General features: G+C 41.1%; 1 protein-coding gene across 2 annotated transcripts in view; it reads left to right on the top strand.

Annotated features, from left to right (window-relative positions):
* The first annotated feature begins 876 nt into the window (after nt 1–876).
* cntf (ciliary neurotrophic factor) overlaps nt 877–10274 on the top strand; it is a 10541-nt gene continuing 1143 nt past the window's right edge. The window contains exons 1-3 of one of the 2 annotated variants that reach the window (XM_084045934.1): nt 877–1290; nt 6793–7107; nt 7353–10274. The exon at nt 7353–10274 is cut by the window's right edge and continues 1143 nt beyond it. In XM_084045934.1, coding sequence (XP_083902060.1) covers nt 1153–1290; nt 6793–7107; nt 7353–7529 — 630 coding nt within the window. In that variant the 5' untranslated portion in view covers nt 877–1152 and the 3' untranslated portion in view covers nt 7530–10274. The remainder of the gene's footprint in view (nt 1291–6792; nt 7108–7352) is intronic. The other variant, XM_084045935.1, reaches the window with a different exon arrangement.

Raw genomic sequence — 10274 nt, forward strand, 5'->3', positions numbered from 1 at the left:
TTTATTAAACAGACAATCCATTTCAAGTCGAGATACCACCAATTGTATCCAATCAGGATGGACAACTCAGTCAGGATACAGATTAAACAAGTGAAATTGGAAGTGACGATGACACAAATAAATGAGCAGACAAAATTGTAACTGGAACACTAGTATAACAATAAAGCTGATAAATGGGTACTCTCTCCTGATTGGCTGACATTTTGTCACCTACCTGAAAATGTGCTTTCTGTTTATTGAAGAGCTGGAGAGACCCCTGTGACTGAACCAACACTCTATAGCAATGATTACTATCAGAATATAGAGCTTTAACGTTTTAATAAAAAGCTTTTGTTTTAACCAAACAGTACACTTACCCTACTCTGGGCAATATCAATTGACCAGATCTGTAGAGGGTGCAGTGGAGTAAATACAATAATTTCCGTCTGGCGAACATATTTTATTTTCTGCCCAAAAAGTGTATCATACAGAGAAGGTGGGGTGCCGAGAGGCTTCCCATCCTGGAGAATAGACTTCCAACAATACAAAACAGGCTTTGTTTCTGTGAATAGCAAAATAGTTTGTTTATTTGTACTAAAGTTGGAGACTTTGCACGGTAGTGGAATTTTCGGTGTATGAGAATAGCTGCGCGCCTGTCAGAGCGTTAGAGACAACTCACTAACGCGCTGGACCAGACAGAGCTACTGAAGCCAATCAGCTACGGCTACATCCAAGCTTAAGTTACTTTTATCATTACCAGTAAATCAGATAAGCTTCTCATGAATAAATAACAAACTCCTCCCTCCCGCCGTTACATTCCTGTTGCTTGGCATCAGGTTCCTGGGGAAAAGGGCGGGGCTGAATAGACTTACCGCACTGTAACCCAACCAACCAGAACCAAGTAATGAATAGTGAGAACCGGGACTGGTTCCCGTCCTAAAATCTTTTACTAATGAAACTGGCTGACTTTCAGCCAGCGAGGGCAAGGGGAGGGACTGGTCTGGCTACAGGCTGCCTGAACTAGCTATGGCCAGGAATCTGGTGCTGGGATGACACTGGTAGAGGAGCCAGCCTGTTGCGCGTCCGGTCCCAGTGCTTTAGAGTCCGGTCCGGTCCCGGTGCTTGAGAGCTGTAGGTAGCGGTAGCCTGTCAGTAGAGTTAGAGCAGAGTTCCATGGCACTGATGATGGCAGCAGAGAGGCGAACAAGAGGCATGATGACCGGCTCGGAGCCCACACGGACGACGGCGGGGAGAGCTGCTGCTATCGCCGAGCAGTTGCACCATGAATGCACCCTTTTACTGGAACTTTTTGTGAGTCGCTTACATCTTCGATGCATGCACTGTCTGAGTAAGCATGATTCCAGACTAGAGTATGAGTTTGAGAGAATTATTTGATGGAAGAAGTAGGCCAAGGTTAAATGGAAAATTAGTGTGTGACTGTGTGTGTGTGTGTGTGTGTGTGTGTGTGTGTGTGTGTGTGTGTGTGTGTGTGTGTGTGAGAGTGAGTGTGAGAGAGAGAGAAAGATAGAGAGAGAAAGATAGAGAGAGAGAGAGAGAGAGAGAGAGAGAGAGAGAGAGAGAGAGAGAGAGAGAGAGAGAGAGAGAGAGAGAGAGAGAGAGAGAGAGAGAGAGAGAGAGGAGACTTTGTCTGTGTGTGTGTGTGTGTGTGTGTGTGTGTGTGTGTGTGTGTGTGTGTGTGTGTGTGTGTGTGTGTGTGTGTGTGTGTGTGTGTGTGTGTGTGTGTAAAACAGAGACAGAAATGTGGGAGAGGGAAAGAGCAAGACATGTGTGTTAAAAAGAGATAAGAGGATGAGAACATGTGTGTGTGTGTGTGTGTGTGTGTGTGTGTGTGTGTGTGTGTGTGTGTGTGTGTGTGTGTGTGTGTGTGTGTGTGTGTGTGTGTGTGTGTGTGTGTGTGTGTGTGTGAGTGAGAGATACAGTGAGTGAGTGAGTGAGTGAGTGAGTGAGTGAGTGAGTGAGTGAGTGAGTGAGTGAGTGAGTGAGTGAGTGAGTGAGTGAGTGAGTGAGTGAGTGTGTGTGTGTGTGTGTGTGTGTGTGTGTGTGTGTGTGTGTGTGTGTGTGTGTGTGTGTGTGTGTGTGTGTGTGTGTGTGTGTGTGTGTGTGTGTGATTATGTCTGGTACACAACAGGGGGTAGGAACTAGGAAGGAATGTAGACTGCGGGTGGTGGGAGGTGGTGGCACTGGTGGGGTACCCAAAACGAATGACAGAGGTGGGCGTTTTTTCTGGCGTGGGTACATCAGAGCCTGGGCATGTAGCCCTCATATGTTTTCATGAGCCTGCGTCTCTTTGACTATAGGTGTGAGTGCTGTTGGTTATTAAAATGTCCTGGTTTGCTTCCAGTTTACCGCCTCATCCTTTCCTCTTTTCAGCCAGCTTGCTGGGAGCAAGGGAGCGGTCTGGAATATGCAACTCAAAGGATGTGACTGTTTCTCTTCTTTACCTTAATATGCCCTCTTAGCCCTCTTAATAGCCACACAAACCTTTGCATCAGGGCGAACATTCAGAAACTATCGCAGATCGCAGATAGCACGTGTCATATTGTGACCCATTGTGAGCTTGTAGATGTTTTTCATAACCATTAATCATAACCCGTTAATGGGTAATTAACCATTCATTTTGTTACTATTAATCAGTTACACATTTGACATTTCTTACTGGTTTTCGGTTCATGGTTAACAGTTAACCATGAACCATGGTTAACAGTTAACCATGAACCTTTTAGTGTGGTACAATATGTATTCCCGTAGGATTCTTTTGCTAAAATGACTGTCAGGTTAAAAATGTCAGACCCCTCCCTCACTTTCTGGGCGGGTCACTTCAGTTGTGACCCTCAAAACTATTCTTGCATCTATTTCTACGATTTGCAAACCATTTTTTATAATATTAGAAACTTTGTGTATGCTTTTAAGTAGGCCCATACTGGGTTTATTATCTCAGGCAGGCTGCAAGGCCGAAGGCTATGTTTTCTCCCCCAAAGTTTTCGGGCCATGGGTAGGCAACCCGACCTGGCGGAGAGCTTTTTGGAAGCCGTTGAGGTACTGATGACCAGTAAGATGAGGTGTGGTAATGATTAACAACCAATAAATAATAAATAATGAACATATTAGATAATATATTATACACATGGATAGAGCACTTCACGGGTTCAAAATGACGGACCCAAACCCTAATGGACCCCTGAAATTGGTTCCGAGATCCGAGTGGAGCCGATATAAGAATAAAAGAAAAAGAAAGACCCTGACAGCAACCATTATTTTATGGACCCGAAGATTCCACGGAGGTATACTTCGTTCCCAACTTCCCCCATATATATAGCGCTGTAGTAATCTGAAACCCGGGTCAGTCAGTCTATCATAGCAGCACTTAATTCTAGCAGCTTATTTCACACCCACAGCCAGCATACACAGATCAACGATTTGTTGTGTATAAACTTGTCTGGCATCTACTTGATTGGGTTCAGAGAGCAACTGCACGTAACCAGTGACAAAACGGTCATTGTGGCTAGAGGCAAGCATGCAGCTAGCCTAATACACAACAACGATTGCGCAACACAATTGGAAGCGGTGGGATGCTGTGCTAGACCAGCGCCCTTCGGGAAAAATAAATAGACCAGTCAATCACAATAGTGTACCCCCAATAGTGGGGGGACATTCAGGCCCTTCTGACCCTTCCGGCGCCTATGGAAGCTGAGGAAAGACCTAGCCCTGAAACATGACTGTCATACCATGACAGTCATGGTGCCGAGAGTCTCTGGTTTAGTGGTGTTCGATTTTTTTACATTGCCAACTCTCACATGTACATAAACGTTCAGATTTCAAATATAAAGTGCTTACCCCCGAGCCACGGATGTTACAAGGCCGACCCGGACCGCGATAAGTACCCGTATCTCCCGTATTGTTCAATAAAAAGCATTTTAATCCGATCATCAGAGTGCATACACCTCCCCACCATTAGTGTCGCATGGTTGAAAGCAATGGAGAAAATTTGGAGAAAATGGCCGGCGATCGGATTAAAATGCTTTTTATTGAACAATACGGGAGATACGGGTACTTATCGCGGTCCGGGTCGCCTTGTAACATCCGTGGCTCGGGGGTAAGCACTTTATATTTGAAATCTGAACGTTTATGTACATGTGAGAGTTGGCAATGTAAAAAAATCGAAAACCACTATAAAGCAGGGACCCTCGGCCCCATGACGGTTGTATACAAGCGTCATGTGAACCATGGCTAAGGAAAGACCCCAACCGAAAGTCAGAAAAGGATTCTTCTTGCTGCTTTAAAAGTGTAATAAATCAACTTAGAATGTTTTAAAACTTACAAAACAACTCTAATATTATGAAACTCTGACATTAACTGGCTAGGGTACTGTTCTGGGAGGTCTCAAAATAGATGACCCCCAGAAAGAGTTTGGGGGTCTGAAAAGCCCCATTTTCAATTTTAGCACAAAAATCCTATGGGAGCAGTTTTTTTTACGCCCCGTTTTTATTTTTATTTTATTTTGTTGTCTCATTCTTGTGGCCCCGTCTTCAAGTAATTTTTACAATTGTGGCCTTCTGCCTTATCTAGTTGAATACCCCTGTTTTTTGATTGATTGATTGATTGATTGATTGAATACTTTAAGTTTGTTAACAGTACATGTAGTACTGTCAAAAGTTATATATATTCACTGTATATATGGTATATAGGGTTAAGTTGCTAAGAACACAGTTGTAACATTATCCAGTGCTCCAGCAGAAAGATAACATGCATTGTCAGTTTGTCACACAATACTTCTGTATGGCATAGTGCTTGCACAGCCTGCACAGCATTCCAGCAGCCAATACGGCCTCAGCCTACGGTCTAAGTTATTGAGTACATTCCATTGCACATACTGTACCATGGAATCAAGTAATATTTGTTTCTTTGGGAGTCAATCAGATGTAAATGTACCGTATGTCTAATGCCGTTTCATTCAGCCCTTCCTGGGAAAGCTGAGAATCCTTTGAAACAGCATTTAGGTTTTGACAGTAAAAACTCCAGTCCCCAGTGGAACCTATTTCAAATTAAAGGGATAGTTCACCCCAAAAATAAAAAATTCTATCGATTAGTCACCCTTTGCAGACTTGAATTCATGGATATTTTTCATTGCATTCCTAAGCCAATAATTTGATGACCGGCAGCGGTTCCGGTAGGAGACACAAAGAGTCTCCTTTGTATCTCCTACCGGAACCGCTGCCTATCGGTCCGCTGGTCATCACATTTCTAGCTTAGGAATGTGACAAAAAAAAAAGTATCCTGCATGTATTCAAGTCTCCATGGGGTGACTAATTGATAGACATTTTTTGTGAACTATCCCTTTAATTCCTTTCTGGCAGAGTGTATCTTCTTTAGGCGAGGTTAGTTTTGAATCATTTGTAAATGTTTTTCTGAGATTACCACATCATCATAACTCATGATGATATATGAGAAGAATGAAAATAGTCTCTGGACACATTACCCACCTCCTGGGTGGTCACAGCTCCTCTGAATCATATTTCATTTTGCTTTCCAGTCTAAACAGTAAACAGCCACTTTCTTGTCGCTCCTCTAAGCACACAGGTCAGATTAGCTCTCTCTGTCACGCTGTCTCTAACTTTCGTATGGGCTTGAACATTAGCACCTTGGTATAACTTCGTAATGAAGCCTCATGTTCTACAGTCCAGGCTCACTCTGTTGTGTGGATTTCAGAGAAGGGAATCTTTATTTACTATATGTCAGATTATCAGTTTAATGTGGACTATGAATTACAGTATAACTGACAACAAACTTTGGCTGTACTTTTATTTTACTCAGTTCATTGTACATATACTCAAAATAAGTATGTCCTATATACTGTGTATATACTGTATATATACATTTATAAATAGTGATAGATGTATATTAATTAATATATTAACTGTACATTTATATTTATTTATCGACTGTACATAGTGTCAATTCAATCACTTATTCAGAGATCCAGTGCAGCTATCTGGGCCAGCACCTCAGCATTATATTATCTTTATTTTTGTTCTTATTTATCCTGGTTTGGTTCTTGTACCTGTAGCCTTCCTGTGTTTCATTCTCACTGCTGTGATGTGACACCTGAAGTTCCCTCCGGGGATCAATAATGGTTCATCTTCTTATCTTATGTGCCATTATGCAATGTGAAGTACACTTACAGTTCACAGAACATGTAGTTCAAGGATTTTCTATATGGAATGCCTCTATATTGTGTAAAAAAATTGATTAGTTTTCAGATAGACCGTGTGTGTGTGAATCTCTTTTATGTAGATTTATGGCCAAATTGAAACTGAGAATACCTTATTTTTGCATCTGCCAGGATTTTAATTCATTCGCTCATTCATCCAACTGTGTTAAACTACTGAGAAAATCCTGTTCAGTGACATCAAAAAACAAAAAACAAAACCTCAGACAGCAATTCTGTTGATCTGTTCTTATCAAAGACATGGTATGCATTATGCATGTTTCTATGCAGAGGCAGACTGAAGGAACATGAGTAACATAAGTAAGTTCTCTTATATTTGCCAAAGGTGCATGGCTCATGGTATCTAAATATAAGGTCTAATTATGTCATCATTGCAGTCAATGTTCCTAGTAAATTAGTAAATGTTCCTTGTGATATTTTTCTAGTCTCTGCCCCCAACTATGTACCCGACTTTTCACATTCTCCCCCACTTTCCTTTCTCCGTCGCGGCATCCAAGACTCTCACCTGCACTCCTCGTTTTTTCATCCCCCTTCTGTGTGCTCTCTCTCTCTCCATCCTCCTGAAGAGAAAGAAGGAGAGCCTCCCTACAGATCTCACTGTGGCCGATGATCGCCTGGTGTCCGTACCGCCTCCATCCTCCCAACTGGACACCAGAGACAAACTGTGGCGTCTCTACTCTGCCCTGCTTCAGTGTCGCAGCTTGCTAGACAGAGCCATCAGCAGGGAGGAAGCTGAGCTGGCCGGCGGGGAGAAAGGAGAGTACGAGGGCCAGAGGAAGACCGTGAAGGAGAGATTAACCCTGCTGTTGTCCAGCACCGGAGAACTCCTGAAGGCTGCAGATGGAACTGCTGCGTTAACTCCGGATACAGGGGGCATAGAGGTAGGAGCTACAGCGATGTTGTTAATGTTAATGGGGTCATGAAGAGTAGGATATGAAGACAGACTTCATCGGCTGTCTCTTCTCTTCTCTTCTCTTCTCTTCTCTTCTCTTCTCTTCTCTTCTCTTCTCTTCTCTTCTCTTCTCTTCTCTTCTCTTCTCTTCTCTTCTCTTCTCTTCTCTTCTCTTCTCTTCTCTTCTCTTCTCTTCTCTCTATTTCCCCTCTCCCTGTATCCCCTTCGTGTCAGCAGATCGACGGTCCTACTGTTCTGTTCGAGGTCAAGCTGTGGATCTACCGGATCTTCAAAGAGTTGGACTACTGGACCAAGACAACCATGACTACATTACAGGCCCTGCCCTCAGTCACAGCCAAAGAACAAGGGAGAATGAGCAGGAGCAGGAGGAGGAGAAGCACTCGAAGATGAGATGAGAAGTGAGAAACAAGCATGGGTGATGAAATATAATGAAAGAGATGAGAGACAAGCTTAGGGAGTGGGGAATGAAGGTTAAGGAATAAGAGTGATAAAGAGACTGCTATGGAGAGGAGGAAAAAATAGTTATAATAGCCACTGAGGGGAGAACATTCTAAATGAGACAGGGAGATGAGTCTGTTGGATAATTTTAGCTATGTGGGGCTTCACAGTAGGGAGACTTGAAAGAGTGAAAGACAGTAAATACATCTGAAAATGAATATCAATCTTGGTCTGAGCATTTTCTTTTCAATCAGAGATATATGTTACACAGCTTTACTTGCTGCTAATAGAAGATATAAAAATAAACTCTATAGTCTACATTACATTAGACATTACATTATAACTTATATTATAACTTGAAATGACGTAAGAGTCCATTACTTAGTCCATTAATTTACATTTACTTGAGCCCATGTACTTGTTTTCTTTTTCTTTCTTTTTTTTACATTTATGTGAATGCAGGTATGTGAATGCAGGTATGTAGTATGATGAAATATTTGATCATACCTTGGTGGTGTTGCTTTCTTTACTTATTTCTTCTCTCAATTTGGTTTTGAACAAATAAGAAAAATACTATTTATTAAATTAGTAATATGTAGTTGTTGTTTTAGGAAAAATGTCACTTTATATCAACATTCGCTCTGATGTAGCTTATTTTGCTGCTTGTGCATGCCTTGCCCTATGTCAGGTACACTACTGATCCACTGCAACTCACAAAGCCTTCAGCAGGAGACACATTAATTTGATTAATTTTGTAGCCATCTAATACATGTCACAAGCTAGCTGTGATAAAAGGACAGTCTTGGATACCATGGCTGTTTCTCATTCAATAAAGATTGGCCTCTTTGTTTATTGATGCTGTACAAAGTCAGTGTAATAGTGTCCTCTAGTGTTCGCAGTGTGCTGTTACTTATTCAGATTATAGAAATCAGTTGATATTCCAATTTCCAATCCTTCCTTCTCTGTTCCCTCTCTTTTTACTTCCATCAGCTGATTGGTCAACACCGACTTTGGATCCCCTTCATTAATTCCATTATTATAATTATGAAAATGATCTTAGAGTGGAAATATGGCCGATCTCTCTTTAAAAAAATGAGTTCATCTTTTATCTTCACCATATTTTGGCCACTATTACAGGAATGAGTGCATAGTTGATACTATTTGCACATGTAGATCTAACTAATGAAAAGACAAACCAATTCATTTTGATTTGTTCACATCTGTGCTTTATTTTATTTATTTATTCCTTTCCAAAGATATTGGGCTAGTTTCAGTGAAGAGGATGTGGATTGAACATTGGACCTATGAGGCAATTGGATATTTAGAGGTTCGAATTGCTTTATATTAAAGCCTGCAGTTGTGCTACACATAACATGTATCAGTTTCAGATCAAAGTGCCTCAGGCGGCCAATTTTAGACTATGATAACTCTTCTTTGGTTTCCTACAGATCAGCAGAGGAACTATAATCTATGAACATTCCTGGTCAATTTAATTGATTGATTTCTTGTTTTCTGACATTTCTTGTCATATTTATAATAACTATTCTGTGTATGTCTTCCATGAGATGTGATTGTAGTCTTGTTACCCTGATTACCTTCCCTTATGACCTCTGGAGTAGAAAGTGCTGGTGGTAGACTATTGGCTCTAACCACAAACTAAGGATCAGGTTACTATTGCATCTGTCTATGAGTAGCAATCTGGAGAAACTCCCTGCATCATTTAGGCAATAACAATAGTAGAGATAGAGTTCTATAACAATAACACAGCCTATCTTTCCCCTGTGTTAAAAATCTAATTGTGATGTATATTTCACTCCGAATTGTTTCAATGCTTCTGCTACTGTCTTTGAAGTTTATAGTAGTACTAAACACTTGTCTAATTCAAGAACTAGACTTTCTTAATGTAGGAGAGGGTTTTACGATCCCCCCTAAATAATGATGCACAATTTTCCTATTCAACCCGAATCGTTTCAACATTCTTATTTTTCATAGCCCACACGTTTCAAAGGGCTTCACACACCAACAGTATAATATCGTACAGCAAAAACACAAGACTAAATTTAAGAATAAAATGAATAAAACTGTAACAAAAAATAAATATACAATTAGAGAGTAAGCAACGGAACTTACATTGATAAGATAGACGCAAACATCTATATGCTACATAACACAAGAATGACAGGATTAGCTAGGATAAGATTAGGGACAATCGAAGGCAAGAGAAAAGTGACGGGCTTTAAGCTGCGATTTAAAAACACAATGGAATTCACCTCCCTAACTCAGACCGATAGACTTCATATAGTAGCAGGACATGGTGGGCAACCACTCTGCATCTGGATGAAGTTGTATTGACTTTTTGTAGAAAGACAGCCTCCTGAGAGCAGAGAGCATAGGCTGGCACAATGAAGGCTGCATGATGAGGTCAGATAGATATGATGGAGCCTGACTATGTAGAACTTTTAATGTTAGTAATAATTTAAAATCAGCTCTGGCCTGAATGGTCAGCAACTGTAGTGAAGAAGGGACTGGTGTTTTGATTATTCAGTCTTGTTGAAGAATTTTGCTGCCACATTTTGAAGTAGTTATGTATCCTTGTACTGTAGCTGACTTCAGGAGGCCAGAGAATAAAGCCTTGCAGTATTCAAGTCTATATGAAACCAACGCATGAATAAGAGTTTCAGCCTCTGGTTTAAAGAG

This window comes from Gymnoscopelus microlampas (assembly GCF_963454915.1).
Source record: "Gymnoscopelus microlampas genome assembly, chromosome: 2".
Lineage (NCBI taxonomy): Eukaryota > Metazoa > Chordata > Actinopteri > Myctophiformes > Myctophidae > Gymnoscopelus > Gymnoscopelus microlampas.